Raw genomic sequence first — 19,042 nt, 5'->3', positions numbered from 1 at the left:
ACTATGATGGAGAAAACATCTTTTCAGTTATAATTGTAGTACTAAAATAAAATAAAATAAAATTGATGAAATAAATAACAGGTAATAACTCGAAAATATAGATGTTGGTCAGGTCTTGGTAGAGTAAGATTCGATTTAATGCTAGGTCAGATCAAAAATTAATAAATCTTATTATTTTTCATCCATTTTTAACTTCTCGTTTAAAAATTATTTACATAATTAATATTTGTTATCTTATTATTAGGATTATTTACATAATATAAATAAATTTAATTGCATTGTCCATTTTATTATATACTAGAAAGATTCTCAAATCTTAAATGATTTAAAAAGTATATATTAAGAACCTCTAAAAAACTCGTTGCATTGTAAATTAAATTTACTTTACGCAAAATAGAATTGCAAAATTTATAATTTTTCGTAATTATTAAGAAATTTGGGTTTTTTTTGGCGATATTTTGAGAAATTTTTGATATTTAATAAATTGATAATTATGTCCTTATTCTATAGTAATGGGATTGTAACCTCTTAATTAGGGTTTTAGGTTAAAACCCAACAAAAAAATAGAATCAAAAAGTAATAACATAGTAGTCAAAGAATTTAAAATAAAAGGTAATAGCAGAGTTTCCCCCAAAAATTGCAAGTATACATCAAAAACTCTTCAATATGTTATGCTTATACTAATGAATGCTGTACAACTTCCTTAGCTTTTCTTCATAAAACGATCAGACAATCATCTACCTCCGGGTTAACTGGCATGTCGAGAGACCAACAAATCTTGGTCCTAGAAGATCGGTCAAGATTTACTTCTTAAAATCAGCAAGGATGAAACGGAGCTGCCAACTCTATATATGGTATGTCTGTACAATCCCAAGACCCAAATCAAAATGTGGGTCAAACAGTCATCTTTATTCTAATTGTACAAAGAGCTAAATGAGTGAACGATTACTTTCTCCTCGCACAAACAGCTCATGCAACTTCTGACTGACTATACAAAAGAACAGGTAAAAATTGCCTAAACCCAAAACTAGCTCAAAATTGGATCAATATAAGCTTCAGAAGTAACCATCGTCGATGTTTAACCGATCAAAAGCATCAAAGTTTGCCTTGAGACCAACGAATTGGCTTCCTATCTGAGCACAACCTGCTTCAGGCCATCTACAATGGCCATCTGGTGAATGTAATGGACAAAGGGATTGACATATCCTACTAAAAGAATCGGTCGGAAGATCATCATCCGCGGCCGTAAGTGCTATGGAAACGGAGAGATCTGACTCATCGTCACATTCAATCGTTCTCTGAGACTCTAGTTTTGAAGGTGAGTACATCGATTTCTGAGGAGACTCGGTTATATAGTGTTCCACATCAACAGTGGTGTCCCCATTACTTGAAAAGTGAATCTTGCAACCCAGTGACTGAATTGCTCGTTTAATAGCTGCATTTTCCTTGGTGGCCTTTTTAGCCAAGTGCACAGCAGAGCTGCTCAGTTGTTTCTCATTCCTCAATTCCGAGGTTAAAGATTCTATGTTGGCTGTAATTTCTCTAGTCTTCCTTTCTGCTGCATCTTTAGCCTGTAAGCACAGATGTATTCAGGACCCAGATAAGGATATGCAGATAAGGATCCAAGTACTAAAGATATTACGACTCAGTTAAAAGGTCACCCTATTGTACATAAAAGGTACAAGAACTCATTTACCTTCTGCAACTCAGAGAATTTATTAACCATGCCTCTGCATCTAGCTTCAAGGTCACCAGCCTCGACTTCTTTTGGACAAGCCCAACGAAGATGAAACTGTGGCCATAGTGTAGGCGCAAGTGCAGCAGCCGGAGGTAACAGTGGACCATTGTGTTTTATTGGATCATAAAAGAGATTATAGTGTACATGTGACTGACCATCACAGGAACGCATCTCAGTCAAGTAGCTCCACAAGCATCCACAAGAATCAGAAACTCCAGATTCTTGCCTTTCCTTTTCACTACAAATAGTTATGAAATAGTCTATCAGTATTCAGAATTCAAAGTTCAAACTAATATTTTCAAGGGTACTCCGTCCTTTATGCTAGTTAGCTGTGAGATATAATATAAACTAGAAAACTGCAAGTTATATTAGGTGACAAAATCACTTCGTAGAGAGACAAAAAAGGCAATAAAAATCTAACCAAATAAAAACGTAACAAAGTGGTATATTTATAAATTCAGGCCCTACCAATCCCTTTGGTGAGCCCACAAAGTAAAAACTGAAAACGAGATGTATCGCATAAATTGAAATGACCGAAATAAAAATTAACAAAATAAAACCTTTACAAGTATTCCAAAAACTGAGCTAACACAAATAGGCATGGTAAGTAAATTCCTCCTGTACATAAAGACTTTAATGCATTACATCTAAAATTATAATTGTAGGGAAAAAAACACAGAAGACGCCATGATTGCTACAACGGTCACGAAATCGGAAGCAACATCTTGTGGGCGTTACAACTTGTGTTGCACTTGTTGAATTGCAAACTCACAAGTTAAATAAATCTTTTTAGAATTGTAATTCGAGATTGCTGTACCATAGTTTTAAATTTTATTAATTTTTTAAATAGCAAAGTTAAATTGGCCAAGTCATGGAATGATTTTAAGTCACCCGTCAAATAAGAGATTTTGCATTTGGCAAGATGAAGATCTATTACAAAGCAACCATAGTTTCAAAAAGTGCCCCCCGAAAGCAGCTCTAAGCATAGAAAGAAATCACTAATGTCATCGCAATTGCAGTAACTGTCACAATCACGACTTTTTGCGAACAACGCAATGTAAATTGCTGACTTAAGAATATTGATTTTATCATAGTAATTTAAGTTTTCTAGAATATATATTGAAATTAAAGCTTATAATAAACTTTTTAGAGCAATGTATTAATAAAGGATTAAAATGGCTAATATAATAGTACTCCCTATGTTCTTATTTGTTATTCTCATTTTTCCTAAATGAAAATTTCATTAAAAAAACAATTCCATTATGAATCTTTATATTTTGGGACATTTTGTTTTTTACCAAAATAACCTGATTTGCCTAACACATTTTACTAGAAGGGCATCACATTTTTTCAATTTTTTTCTCAAAAAGTAACCTGATTCCTGTTTTTTGTGTACCAATCGCTCTTAATGATGTAATGAGACTTTTTTCGTTTTTTTCCACCCCTATAATTACAATTTATGATTTTTAAAGCAGTTATTCATTACTTCCAACAATGAATAATTACACAACATTAAATTATTTCACACTTTATTACGCTCCTCAGTTTCTTTCCATATTCCAAATGGAAAGAACAAATAAAATTGAAGGGAGTAGCTTATAATGGTTACTACACCATTATTTAAAATCACAAGTTATGTAACGGGTTTAGCACGATGATAAGATCAAAATCCGTGGTAGGATCTGGAAAAATCGCTTTCTTTTAGTCTAGGCATAGTGGGGTGTGTGCCTTTGCAAGTTTTTGCACTTTTTTGCGCCTATTGCCTTTTTGCTCTTTTGTGGAACTATATTTATAATAACCTATAATAGAACATGAGAACAAGAGTTATGTTTTCTTTGAAAAGGGCAAAATAAAAGGAAAATAGGATTTGCTCTTTATTTCGAATGAGAAAAAGAGAAAAAGAGAGGTGGTGCAATCCCAAACCCAATCACTAGAAGTGCCATAGAAAGAGGACCAAAGAGAAGGATAGGAAGAGAAGGTGAAGTGGCTCGTGTGCAGTGCAATAACAAGACATATCCTCAATGTATGCAGTGGAGGTTGGTTTTGGTTATAAGGTGGTCGAAGAGGTAAGGCAGCAAAAACAAGAGGGTTGAGGAAAATAGAATTAGAAAGTAAGTGCTAGAAACAAGATACCAATAGAAAGTTGAAGAACATAGCAGGGGCACGTTGAAAAGCAGGACAAGGTGGAAAAGGAAAATTAGTTTTTTTCCCTCACCATACACACACATGGGCCAAGCAGAATCACTTAGGGAAAAACTGCCAAATCAATCAAGAAAAGAGAGGCCAAGCTATGTTTTGTATTTCATCTTATTTGCAACTATGTTTACTCCATCATTGAAAATGGAGTTAGGCTTCTACCCATGCTTCTACAATCTTGACCCATATTCCTCTCTCTTGCTTTCAGAAACCCAGCTCATATATTCATACAGCCCATTCTTAATTAACCTCCTCTTATGGCCCCATATCAACCAAGTCCTAGTGTCAGATAACACCATCCACACTTACCCAAGCTTTCATATCATACATTCACAAATTTTCCGGAGGAACAATAACAAGCAAGGGGCTATAAAGAATATCATTTCAGAAAACGAAATAATAAATCCATCAATAATGTTACTGCTAGAGGTGACAATCCACCGACTGGGAAAATTATCGTGTTTATTCCCAATGAGTTTTCTTCCAATTCTTGCATTATAGTTACCATTATCACTATGAAAATTTATGGCAGTGGGCACATTAAAGGGAGAAGATTGGAAAGTTCTGTCTGATTTAGGAACCACTCCAAGCTTTCACTTCTGCTGCAATCAAGGACTTGTATCAAGTTGGTTACACGGCTGCCACCATGCCATTTAGTGCTTACTCAGATTTTTCTATTGCATCCAGGATTTTTTTGGGGGGCAGACCATTTAAGTACATTTTATCAAATTTCAAGGACACTACCAGACTCAATCACCTCACAGAAACTGTCAATAAGATCTCCATCCAGGCTTGAGTTATATCCTGCTTATGCTGATAGTAAAATGAATTTTGCGACCATTAAGCAGGCCCAAATTTTGCAACCCATCTATCCAAGTTGAGGCGAATCACTACCTTATCTTAAGGACAAGATGAATATTGGGCAGCTGGTATTGAAACGACTCACCAAGGAAAAGCAATGTAAAATCCTACTGCTAAGAGAACCAAATTCCATTTACCACATATGCTATTTAATTTTTAATTTGCCTTTCGACACATCATTTTCAACTAACTTCCATATTTTATTTCCCATTTTTAGTTCACTCCTAATAATGTACCTCTCTTTATAACTGTATCACTTTCTCTCCTACTTTTTCATACTTCACCATATTTTCATTTTCTCACTTGACCATATTTTTTCACTTCTCAAAAAGAAAAGGCAAAAAGATTATAATTTGCAACTGCTTTCACATGTCAAATATGGATTATTTTGCTCAATTTCATACCTCCCATTTAATCTTACTTCTATTAAATCATCCACCAATCATTATTGATCTACCACCTCTTTTACTATCAATATCCTCATGAGATGCCTGAAAAGTAATTTCGCCCATACTCAAATAACTAAAAAGATGCCACTAAATATACTTGATGATAGCAAAAATATTTCTTATCATAGTGAGACGTGGAAAATTTAGTGAAAATGACCTGATATGAGTTTATAAATACAAATGAGAAAAGGTGGAAAGGATTACAAACATTGAATTGCTTGTCACAAATATTTTGGAGACAACTAGCCTCTTGAATGGATTGCAAATGAGATGATTGAATAAAAGTGGAGGTAGTAATAGAGTATACTTGATCAGTCAGATTTAAATTTTCGAAATAATTCAGTATTTTTTCCATGGAGTTGGTCCATTGGCCACTGAAGTAGATAAGATTGATATGTATAGGAATAAACAAATGCTTTGATTTAATACTGTAAATGACATGTATTTGGAGCTAGGCAAGATCACTCATGAATATTACTGAGGCTGAACAGTACCTATTGCATAGGAAGTTTCCAAAGCGACAAGAGAGCACACTGTCCAAGAAATCAACCAAGAAGGCCTACAGTTCAAAAAAAAAATAAATCAGCTCTCCAACAGCTTAACATGAAACTATAAAAACGCTCTAAACTTTTTGCAACAGAAACCAGAGGGTTAGAGAAGGACCCTACCGAAGAAAATTCGAAAGCAAAAGGATACATTCGCAATAATTGTGAAATACAGTCGACCCACTGCAGTAAAGAAATCAACAAATTATATAGCTGGCATGCATCACCATTGTCATCCTTTATAATAAGGAAGAAGTAAAAGTAGACAGAAAAATCAAGAAAAAAAAAAGAGAAAATAAAAATATAGCAGACAAAAGAATAAAGCTGGCATAATGTAAAGCAAGGAAGCCAACCCTTGGTAAGGGATTCATTCAGTAGTTCACTGAAAAAGTAATCATCAACCTTAACTGAATGTAACACCAGCACCTTTTAACTCCTAAGCATAAAATTCATATATAGAGATAGGGCTGGTCCACTGAATTCATCTCCCAATCTGACTATCTCCCATATTCATACAATTATCAGAAGCTCAGGCAGCTTTCTATCATGGAGTAGTGTTCAATAGACAGATTAAGGGCTCCTCCTGAAAACTCTAGATTAGAGGTTTCAATTTGATCAGTTTTTCAGAAGTCCTGAAGACCAACACAAAACTCTCCTCTCTTTTAATACAGGTGGCAGCATCCAAGTGCAGTCTAGTGTATATGATCCATGTTCTATTCAAAAACTAAGGATGGCGATGAATCGCACTTGGATCTGTGTTTACCAAAAAAACTCCTAGTTTGCTTCACCTCACTTGGGATTTGAACCATTCTTTATCGGATTCAAATTACAATTTTTAACATCTGATCAAGTGGGATTCAGATTAAATTATTAATGAAGATAACATAAAAAGAATTAATTACTTTTGCATCCACCTTTAATTGACATATTTTCATATTTGGCACTGTTTGTGCCCGTTATATAGATCACATATAACTTCCTACCATTAATAATATTGGTATACATGAGAGAGAAAAACGATTGGTGTAAAGGACTTAGGAGAGAGCAGATAGAAAAAGATAGATGCAAAGGGAGAAATCTTCGTTTTTGAAAGCATGCCTAGGCACCTAAGGCAAGCGCCAACAATAGGATGGGTGCCTTAATAAGGATAGACGAGGAGACCCATAAGGCAAGCATCTTATAACGCTTGAATTCAGCAACTCAGCATGCCTCTGGTGTTAGACTCAAAAAAACCATTTGATGCGGACACTCACTAAGTATGTCTTCTCTTTTCTTCTTCTTCTTAATTCTTATGGGATTTTCATGGTTTTTTTTTTACATTTTAATTCATTCATAATAATCAGGCTGCCACTCCTCACACCCAAAAGCTAGCACCTTTTCTTTGCACCTAGATCCTAGGATCTAGGAATCCGTAGCACCTTAAAGTGGCTCAAGCCTTTAAAACTAAGGGAGAGAGAGGATAAGCAAATATAATGTAGAAAAAAGGGAGAGGAGAAGATTTCCTATGGAGAGAGACAGAAAAGATGCTTGATGTAATCGTGGACTTGAAAGAGGAAGGAAAACAAGCCTAATTTTTTTATAGCTGGCACCTTTTAAAAAAAGAATCTTTTCTAAAATATTATCTTAAAATTTTTGTCCTAGGACATAAATAATTTTAAAGGGAGCTTTCTTATGTCTTTGTTTTAATAACACAATTACTATTTTATTTATCTTTCATAATCTTTTTATTTGACTACGGTAAAACAAAAGTAACTTCACAAATTACAACTACACATTGCTTGATGAGTCCAAATTTAAAATCTGAACCCCTCAAAAACATAATGAAAATTCAAACTTGGTGAGTCCAGCATTCTAGGTTCATATCACCTCTGGCTATACCCCAACATCACAATGTATAAGAAGAATACAAAAATGAAAATGAGACTAAAATGGAAGTGTAGTTTATTGATGGGAGGAAACAAGATACACAAGCTTTCGAGAGGCTTGTACTCTCTCAAGACATGAGTATAAAACCCACAAAATCTGAATACGATATATCTGATATCTTTCTCTACTCCCACATCTTTTATTAATATTAATTTCTCTAACTGACTACTCATTAAAATACCCATAATACCCTTATACCCAATCTATCACATACTATAGGGCTAGAAATGGAGACTTGCACGTGGTTTTTATCGACTTTGAAAAGCATACATTAAGGTACCAAGAGAAATACTTTAGTGGGCAATGATAAAAAAGGGTATTACCAAGAAATATATTTAAAATAGTGAAAGATATGTATCGAGAAGTAAAGAAGAATGTTAGTACATGTGGATGGGCAACAAAGAATTTTCCAATCATAATTGACCTTCATCAAGGCTCGGCCCTAAGCCCCTTTCTTTTTGTATCGATCCAAGATGAGATAACTTGATTGATACATAAGTACAAACAATAAAGACAAGAGTTGCAATCATGAGATTTCGAATTAAGTCAAAGCAAGACAGAATACATGGAGTGTAACTTTAGCACAAACGAGATAACGAGAGGCGCTATAAAGCTAGAAGAGAAAGAAATCACTCCAAGTGGATGCTTCAAATACATGGTCCCTATTTCAGAGTAGTGGGGACATCCAACAAGATGTGACCCATAAAATCAAGTGTGAGCTCATGCACGATGATACATTCATATATCTCTTGAGAGCACGACATGCAAAAAGATATAATACAGCATTTTAAGAAAAAGAAACAGGTTTTGATACTATGCGCCAGTGTCATACAAAACAAATGTGATAGGTAACAGCTACGACAATTATAACATTACTTTCGTAATCCCAAACTTGAAATGACTCTAAAGTTCACAGCTGCTAAGCCAGACAAACAATTTGATGAGCCAAGAATCAGCACAGTAACTAACTTCATCCATAAATCTCAAATGGCAAGAGGTAAAGCTACTTATGCACTGTACAAAAGCCAGTACAAAAAGCAAAATTTCAACTGTAACAAAACAGATTACTGGCATAAAACAGCAATCTTACCTGTAAAAGGATGGGAGAATAGTGGTTCAAACTGTGTGAATGTGAAGAACCAGAAGGTTGGGCAAACGATCCAGACTGCTGACGTATAGGAGATGAATGCAAACTACTAGTGGAAGACTGTCGAGACAGTTCTGAAGGCATATGACCACTCCCAGATAAAGTCGGAAGACCAGTACGGTCAGAAAATGGATGACCGAAGGCAAGCCAATCCTTTTCAACAAGCGCCTGTTGAGGACAAAACAAGATCCACATGTTATCCTGTGCAGATACAAACTCCTAAAATGAACAGTTAGGTCTCAGAAAAAGTGTTTTTGCCGATTTGCACTCGCAAATCGATTTATGCCTTCAATTTCTTAGACATTTTAGTTTTAATACACGTCATAATTTATAAAGGCCCCCAATTCCTCTTTTGAGCACATAAGCCACAACATTGAAAACAGTGACACTGAGAACTACTGTAAGCATGTTACAATTATGACCAAAACATCCATAAATTTATCCCTTTCTTTACATTTTGTTTCATTTGCGGCAATTCTGATTCATACATTATCAATTTTTGCATTATCAATGTCTTTTTATCACATGTTCAGCCTAAATTATAAAAAGCTTGCTTCGCTTAGGCTCAGCTAGGTGAGGCAAAGCCTAATAGAAAAGGTGTGTGCCTTGATGTGTTTCGCGCATTGTGTGCCTCCTCGTTAGGTTGGGTAATTAATTTAAGCTTACTTGTTTAAAAAAGAAATAAAACTCGAAACCCAAATTCACTTGAATATGAAGTTCAATAAACCACTGCTTACAAAAAACCGAGCAGAAAAGCAGGTGAAGAAGAAGAAAATTACTTAGTTATTCTTCATATTCTCATCAAAATAATTACAGTGCGACAAAGACAACGAATGTTTTCAAGCTTGTTGCTATTATGTAATGAATGTCATTTTTTAAAGTATTATATATTTGTTTTAAATTGATGTTTATGCTTGTTTGCAAAAACGTGTCTCGCCAACAAAAAGCTTGCGCCTTTGCCTTCCTCTTCACGCCTAGGATCTAAGGACCTTTTGTGTTTCGGTGCACCTCACGCTTGTTAAACTATACTAGTTCAAGAAGCAAACTTGCAAGCGATACCTGAAAACAGGGAATTACCTGAAAACCCTTGAATGTTCTGTAGTATGGATCAAGAAGTAAACTTGCAAGCGATACCAACTGAGTTGTTCTATCCCAACCATCACTGATAAAATTTACCACTTATTGTCAAGATAACAGGAAATTCATTAGAAAGTCGATACCAACACACCTTGCACCGCCATCAAATACACAACACCAAAAAGACCAAAAGACAAGCAATATATTTCATATGTTGTGTTGTATTATATAGCGTGAAAGAACAACAATATGCAAGCGTAACTAGTATAATTTTTAGGATCAAAATTGTGAAATTTCCTTTAACAAGAGCTTGTCAAAAAAAAATCAAGTTTGAATTTGCATGGATTACCTTATTCCATGACAATTAGCAAACAGATTGCTCAAACATCAGACTTTCTGAAGAGATGAGTAATCATATGTTTTTCGACACATCTATTATCTTAACTACACAGCAGTCAAATATTTGATTCCCTCCATAACAGCAAACAAGAAACCATTCGGGATTGGGTAAATAAATAAAAAAACAAAAGGAACCAAACTATGGTGCCCCAAGAGGATGCCAAGAAATGTCAATTTTGGAAGGCATAAAGGACCAAGATAAAGATGCAAAGCAGGAAGACAAAAAAAATTCTTCCACAGAAATTGTTAAATTTCAACAAATATGTCAAAAAAGAATATTATTCACCTGCAATGAACAAGAACTGAAGCAGATTCCTTTGCTATGCGTGCAGCAATCCAAGCAGCACCAGCCAAAACACTCTGGACATGAATTAACCATCCACTGTCACCAAGGGTTGACACTGAAGTAGACATACTGCTAAGATTACCTCCTCCCCATGTAGATCCACCATGCCTCTGTCAATAGAAATGGAATGAGCATGAAAACTATAATCTAATATAATAATTTAACCAACAAAACAAGATTGAAAATATTATAAAAACACAAAGAAGCATGGTCTATTAGAACCCAAGAATTTTATGGCGTGAAAATAGAGGATGTATAGCCATTTCATAAGAAAGCTGAAGTACTTTTGGCATGATACAGCGATCAAAATGGTGAAATAGAAATGAAGAACAAAAAGCGTTTCCTCCCTCCCACCATAGTGCAAATATAAGGCCGCATCGCATCGGTCACATTATAAAAGATTATAAAAAAACGAACTAATATTTTCCACGTTGTAAAGGTGTAAAAAATCTGCATTTTGGGCCACATCAAGAATATCTCATACTTTCAATCGATATTTGGTGTTATGATAGCCGCATTACTCCCCCATATGACCATTCCGTTATCGCGTTTTAAAACTATGCCTCCCACCCAAGAATGTAATGGCGTAGAACTGGCGAATAAAAACCTATCTCATCAAAAGCTGAAGGAGCAATTCCGACATTAAAAGATGGACAGGTCAAAACTAAAAAGGAGAATGAAAAGCCCTCCCTCCCTCTCTCTATCCACCTATCTATTTATCAAATTTTGTACCACCCCTTTTTTCCGAACATGGATTACACAAAGCTCTTTCAACTTGTACCTTCACCCTACGTTTGGATTTCAATTAGAAATGGGAGAGGAGGGAAGGGAAGGGAAGGAAAGAAGAGGGAAAATTGGTGCGTTTTCCTTACAAATCTTTCCAATATTGGAAAGATTTGTTTTGTACAAAACATAAATTACAGCTACGCAAGTCAATTACAGAGAGCAGCAAAGGCTGCCTGTAAGTCTGCAGCATATGAATATACGTGACACTAACAACACCACAGAGATAAGCTGAAAAGTTTGTCATTGTCTTCTACAGTTCCACCGCCTCTTTCACTTTTGTATAATTATCTTTGTGCATGTTTCAAATTCTTTACTCTAGTGTACCATAGCAGATACTTCTCATTCATCATACAAGATCCTACTAAAAATAAAAATCATACACAGATTGGGAATACCAAATGGTTAAGTATAGATACTAATTAAACCATTGTAATCCCCCATTGTTTAGAAAGGCCAAGAAGCTCTCCAATTCTACTTTCTCTTTCAGAATGATTTTCCACTACCTCTCAACTTTTTACAAGGTTAACAGCTTTTCTTGCAGATCACATCATTGTATAACAAACTGTCATCATGACACTGGATATTTCCATAGTAGAATTTTGTTATGATTAATTGTGATATTGCCTATCTAACTTGTATTGACCTTATTTACGGGTGTATATGAATATAAAAGGAGGCTTATATTAGAGATTTCTTGCACATCTAAAACAGGAAATATTACAATTAATATGAAACGCAGAAAATTATAATCTACCACTCATATCACAACATAGTAATTGTCATCAAAGGTTAAGCACAAAGCCACGAGCATTAGCACAAATAACCTTTTCCATTGGTAAATAAACTGTGAAGCAATAAGATATAAAAACAAAAAATATGGTTCATTAATATTTCAGATGATAGATAACATATGGTTGTTGTCTAGTGGCCCTGCATGTCTTTTGGGCTTTAGTTTTGGGGATGTTAGTTGTCGATTTTTTTGGCATCTTGGTAAGTTCATAGTTTATTGTACAGTTGTTTGTATTTGGCTTGTGCCTACTTTGATACAAAAACAAAAGCTATCAAAGACAAAATGACTCAGTCAGATAATATGGAACAAATGAAAAACATTGAACAAAAGAAAGGATTTGTAAAAACAACTCAAAAGTGTCATACCAAGGAGATTATACCCACAATCAGAACTTACAAGATATGAAGACATTCCATCGGATGAAGTGGTCCCATAAGTATCCAAGTATTCTCTAAGACGAGACAGGCTCTCTCTCATGGCATGTATATTGTCTATGCCAAAGAAAACTATCTGCTCAGAGATTGCAACAGAGTTGCAAATAAGCAAGTGAGCACATCAAAGAATTCATCAATTTAGAGATGAGCCAGACATCAGGGAAAAAAAACCTCTGATTGAAAGTAGTTAGCAGATGACTCGGAACCACCTCCCATTGCCCCATTTGCTAAAGCATTTTTCCTGGGTCTAGCATCAGCAATATATAACTTCCTATAAACATATTTACAGTCCAATCAGATACAAATAGCCAACTGTAAATGTCAAAAAATAAGTAATGGCAATGACAATGAATGAGGGATGATGAAAAAACAGAAGCCAATTTGAGTAACATGATCCAAATTAGTTTTTATTTAACATATAATCTAAAAACATAAAAGTCCAGCAACAAACTACAAATAGAAGGACAGCATACAAAATAAATCTACTAACAATTTGGCTCCCTCCACAGTAGTGCCAAAGCCTTAATCCCAAAACAAAGAGCGGGACGAATATAACAAATTAAAAACTTGTAATATTAATCAAAAACACTTTTCACCATATTTAAACAGACACTTTTCACCATATTAAAATTTGTAAAACGTTGTCGTTACCTACCCAATCTGCAATTCCATAAATCTCACCAAAGCACAGAACCTTATTACATAAAGTAACAGCCGCTTTGTGACAGGATTTTCAACTTGCCAAACCACTGAATCCATTACTTAGCATGTGATTAAAAAACACTCAAGAAATTTGTTATAAACTGTTACTTTAGCGTATTTAGTCATCATAATCTGGCATTTAAACTTGGTAAGACTAGCAAACATATACACAAAATGTAAAAAATTCTTAGCAAAATCTTAGGTTACAGTAAAAACTCGCTCGTTATGTAACATGTTCAGTTGTAGTTGCAGCAACGTTAAAACCCATTATACAAAGCAACGCATGAAGATTCAAGTGAAACTACACGTTGATAGTTATATAACGAGCAACGCCCAATATTTACCGTTATAACGTTTATTGTCGAGAATAAGTTAAAGAAACTTCCGTCTAACATCTCCCTAAGTTGCAGAAAAAGTTCTTCAAATATCTCTTCTACAATTTCATAAATACCCACTAAATTTAATCATCACACATCACTTAAATTATAATTAGTAGTAATTTTAATGTTTAAACCAAACAATAGGTTAATAAGTTGATAAATAATCCGCCAAAAATACGTTATATAGTTCAATTATAAGAACTATGGCATATTATTGCATAATAGTATCGCAATTATAAGCTCAGTTAATGCTCCTTTCTGCGACACCACAACCGTGTTTTTTCCTAGGTACCACCAAGATGCGGCTTCTGTGACACCGGATTTTTTTCTATTCTATGCAGTGTTCAGCACAATTCATAGTAGTGCAATCTGAACTTAAAAACAGTATTCTCTTCTACAAAGGAAACTTTTAAGATAGAGACTGAAATGAAACCCTAAATCTTGCAGTACAATATTTATTAGATGATGGCATATGATATTGAGGCTTTTGTTTAAGATATAAGAACAACAAGAAGACATGTAACATCTGAGTTTACAACGTGATTTTACAAACAAAAATAACAGTGACAGCTCACCTCCTCCCCTCCCTTCCATCAGTGAACTGTGTGCAAAGAGCAGCAACTAGCTTTTCATCTGCATTGCTGTAGACAAACAATGGCAACCATTAGTAGAGTTCCTATAAAAACTAAAGTTTATTGTGGTTTACAAACTTTTTATCCACATGTCAAAAGCAATTTACCTTCTCATGTTCATCATGAGACCAACTAATGGTTGGGATGAGCGTGCTAGAACTGCACCAGTTCCTATCATTCCAAAGAATAAAGCCAGTGAGAGGCTCCACCTATGCAATTACACATTGTAGTTTGTACATTATTAAAACTGCCTACCGGGATTGCACCATGATATTACAGGCAGCCGACATCTAGCCCGAAAAGTTGAGGCCTGTAGTACTTCCTCATCCCTATGACAACAAGGTAGAACTATGGATCACTACCCTAATTAACACCACACTTTTTATAAAACTCAAGACAATAAATTAAATTATATAATGATTCTTACGTAAATGATTTTGGAAATATCAAGGCAAATGGGTATGTCGCACATACTGAGTAGTTGGAATTAATACTGCTTATTCTCCACCAGGAATTGGACAAGGTGAATGATCCTTCGTCATTCATACTATCTAACGGACGAAAACAGGAACTTATTCCAAGAAGCCGAAAATATTCATCTAACAGCCGAACCTTTGGATTATTGCCATTATACTTAGAAGGTCCACAAATAAAAGCATAAAGATCCCATAGTCTTGTCGGTCTTGTACACCGCAAAAGAGCTTCGTAGACAGCACGTCGCTGTTACAGTTCATAGTATATATACCACATCACAATGTGTAACCGTAATTGCATAAAAACAAACTACATTTAAATTAGTGTTTTGAATATATAATAGAAGTTCATGTAAAGTGTACCAAACAAAACTAAAAGTTTAGTAGACATTCTAGGATCACCTAAACGTCTTTCCAGCCCAGTAGCATTAAATAAAGCTCAAATAAGATGTCAATGAAATATCCAAGAGTGTCAATGAATAAAACTACAATAAGCATGACCAAAAAGGCATTGCCTGCAGCCAGATATCAATATAGCTTTCAATTCAATGTTCAGATTCTTGCAACTCTCCAGCTATTGAAAAGGAATAAGATAAAATTTGATGATAGATCTCTGAGGATAATGTAATAATCGTAACATGATATATATAAATAAGCAAAATGAAAATATCAGATATATAAGTTCCAACACATACATGAGAAAAAAAGGACACCAGGTTACAAGGATGCAACAATATCAAATAGCAAATGCATAAAAAATTATGATCCATCAAAAGAGAGTGCTTACTAAATATTACCTGCTTCGTTCGAGGTCGAAAACCAAATACTATAATCCTTAAATCCTTGCCTGCAAAAATGATCGAATTAAAAAAAGTATCATCTTCTATGAGCCATTTTAAATAATTGGTAACTAAAGTTAAGGAGCTTAGCTCAAATTAAGAACCAATAATGTTAACTAACAATTTATATATCATGCAGGATCAATGGTAAAGCCTAGCCATAAATGAGATCTATGCGAAGAAGGATTCAGTATTTGCGTAAACAATAGGATTTTCCAAAACTAACCTTCCTCAAACAAACACTTTTCTATTATGGAAAAGTATCACCTTAAGACTATTACTTATAAAATTATTAATATTCATATGATTCATATGGGAAGTAACGCCCAAACGGAGTTTTAATTAATTGAATATCACTTCGCTTGTCAAATTCTAACTAATGTATCATTTGGGTGAAATACTTCATTGCAGGTTTTTATAATTATTCTACAAATTTGATTATTGTATAAAAAAAATCCATAAGTCTACTAATATTCAAGCAAAAATAAAATTTAGTTTTTTAGAACAAAGGCGAGGTGTTTAACAGCCCATCTGATACTACTCTTAACTCTGAAGTCACTGTTGAGTGTTGGACAAAAATAATAGTTGTATCTTTTTGGTTGTACAAGCTATGCTAGGACAAACATTCACTTTACTTCAAGAGCGATGTCAAATGCAAAGCTCAATGTCGTTAGGTGCAATAAGCAAAAGAGTCACGCATAACACTAACAAAAATAAGTAAGCCAAATTAAGCATACACAGCAAAGAAAAAATAAAAAAAAGTAAGGACCATTTACCAAAAACTTGAAGAAGGCGTCGTGTTAAAGACTTGTCAAAATGACGCACTCCTGATGGTTGCTTAACAACCTATTTCAGAGCAAACATACATCATTACAAGTACATATGACTCCTTTAACATCAAATCACACCCAGATATAAGGGAATAAAAAGGAATGGGAAGTTGACTTTGTGCACACTATCTTTAACAGATGCAACAAAACAGGAGCAGATACTCAATTTGAGATTATTGTATACCAATTATGTACTCTTACTCAACATGTATAAGCAACAATGATCACACAGTAATAGTTTGGTTCCACACAAATAGATGGAGGAGTGAAACTTCTTAGGAATAACATTTCCTATTAAACAAGTTGTTCACTTTACATGAATGTAGAAATGGGAAAAGTAAATCTTCTTGGTAGGTTGAAGTCCCCATAGAACATGAGAAGTGGATTACCCACCTCACTCACAAGTCACTTTGAAATACAATTAAGTGAATAAAGAAACAATTATCTAGAAACTCACAAGGGAAGTATCTTTTCATGAAGTAAAACTTCCATGGATCTTAATACCTATGTGAACCAAACAATGTTTAAGAGTTTTGAGAATAATTTCACAACAAAAAAAGTGTATGACAAAATGCAACAACTTTTATATAGACAAAAAGATATGAATATTTTAATAAAGTCCTAAATTATAGAATAAATTGATTTAAGGTATCTCCGCTATAATGCAACTCGAGAGAAATCAACTGCATCAAAATTTAACATGGCATGTAACATCACTCTAAAAGGAGAGAAAGAGCAACACAAGGAGGCAAAAGATCGAAAAGAAGGTGGAAAACATACAATTTTGTTAAACTTCTCAATTGCTGCCAATGGTATTGTTCCAAGTGCAATTATGTCTCTGGTCTTCTCACTCTTGCAAATCCAACAAGAAAGTATACGTTAAGACATGAAAACATTGGCGAAACCAAGAGGGTGTCAATAGGTCAATTGACATCCCTTAAATTTTACATAAGAACAAGAAATATCAATGTTTGGAGTTGGGTGAATTGGTAAAAGTGGTTTACTCCTAAAATGAAGGTATTGATTTCAAAACCCAAGCTCAACATATATATTTTATTTCTTTTTCATTTTAAGTATTTAGACTACCCAATATCCTATTTCAAAACTTCTTCCCGGTAAATCACGTTTATTCCTACCAAAATCACAACTAACATATATAAATCGTATTATGCTTAACATATATATAGTCTATCGCCATTTATGTAAAAAAAACCCATCACCATGAATGAAAATACTAGTCATTTTACAATTTTTGTAAGATCTTGTCACCATTAACACAAATCTTCACCTATTTACTCTTTCAAATATTTGCCTTATTCGTACTATATACTTTTCTTTCTGGATCTGTCCTTGCGTAAAACGAACCCACACCACATCAACAGATTGACCTTATGATAATCAGACCTCACAATATTATATGAGCACAGTATCTCTAATGACCTTGTTTTCTAAACATTAAGGGGCAACATTCAATCAAATCTTTATATTCATCTAGCTTCTTAGTTCCTAACCATTAGCTGAGCAATACCAAAGGAGTAATAATGATAATATTAATAGCTACAAGATAACAAAATGTTCTCTAGTCTTGGTTTTGAAAAAGTGGGCCTCGAGCTCAGGCTTGATTGAAAACGCCTCGGCTAGCAAAGCCGACTACAAGAGGCGTGCACCTTGGTGCGTTTTGCCCCTTGTGCGTCTTATGCGCCTCCTCATTGTGTTAGGCAATTAAGTTAAGCTTGTTTGTTTGAAATTATAAAGTAAATTCACTGACCACCCTTTATAACATTTCCGGTAAACATGTAAAATAATTGACTTATCCAACTGAACTAGCGATGAAATTGCAGAAACAAATTACATTTCCAAATTTGAGTTATTGAAAATATAAAGCAAATTTACTTACCACAAAAAGTAGTCGGTAATTGGTGACAAGCAATGTGCCCGCTTCGTCAGTGTTCACAAGAACAACACCAAATCCCTAAAAAACAATAACAACATTAATGAAAACTCTTCAAAAGAAAACTATAGAACGACGAACAAATAAAAAACGCCACAAACCTCCTTAATAACTTCTTCAGCTTCAAGCAAAAAATTGGAAAATCCATGAGAAACAGTCCGACCAATCGGCTGAAACATTTAGCAATTTCACAATTATAAAATTGAAAAAGAAAAAATTGTGGTGTAATCGAAGGTGAATTCTAGGGTTAAAGAAAGATGAAAGAAATACAAGATACAAGAATAAAGAAAAAAAAGACCTCATTATGAGTCCATTCAATGGCTTCCCAAGTACCAGTAACATCCATTTTCTCGGAATCGGAGAGGCGAGATGGTGGAAGAGACGATGAAAGGGAACTGCGTTGTTTGAAGGCGGCCATGCGGCGGGTCGCCGATGAAATCAGCAGAAAACAACGGTTTGACGAATAATCTTTTAGCCGTTGCTTTACACGTGATGCTACTCCTTATTTTCACCACCGTTTCCTTTTTCTTCTTAATTTTTT

At 34.5% G+C, this 19,042-nt stretch overlaps 1 protein-coding gene across 1 annotated transcript; it reads right to left on the bottom strand.

Annotated features, from left to right (window-relative positions):
• Positions 1 to 466: 466 nt before the first annotated feature.
• On the bottom strand, positions 467 to 19,042 carry LOC130818170 (phosphatidylinositol-3-phosphatase myotubularin-1-like). Its single transcript, XM_057684232.1, has 19 exons — positions 18,800 to 19,042; positions 18,603 to 18,671; positions 18,448 to 18,522; positions 17,331 to 17,402; positions 16,497 to 16,566; positions 15,679 to 15,728; positions 14,836 to 15,128; positions 14,664 to 14,737; positions 14,516 to 14,579; positions 14,352 to 14,417; positions 12,866 to 12,965; positions 12,657 to 12,770; positions 10,625 to 10,794; positions 9,940 to 10,024; positions 8,806 to 9,030; positions 5,913 to 5,972; positions 5,739 to 5,803; positions 1,697 to 1,976; positions 467 to 1,571 (listed from the first exon to the last, which is right to left on the bottom strand). Exons 1-19 carry the CDS (start codon positions 18,917 to 18,919, stop codon positions 1,056 to 1,058), a joined length of 2,568 nt encoding a protein of 855 aa, XP_057540215.1. The 5' UTR covers positions 18,920 to 19,042; the 3' UTR covers positions 467 to 1,055.

The sequence above is a fragment of the Amaranthus tricolor genome, chromosome 7, assembly GCF_026212465.1.
Source record: "Amaranthus tricolor cultivar Red isolate AtriRed21 chromosome 7, ASM2621246v1, whole genome shotgun sequence".
NCBI classification, from domain to species: Eukaryota; Viridiplantae; Streptophyta; class Magnoliopsida; order Caryophyllales; family Amaranthaceae; genus Amaranthus; species Amaranthus tricolor.
Note: the sequence above shows the minus strand (reverse complement) of the source record. Positions and strands in the feature narration are given on the sequence as shown.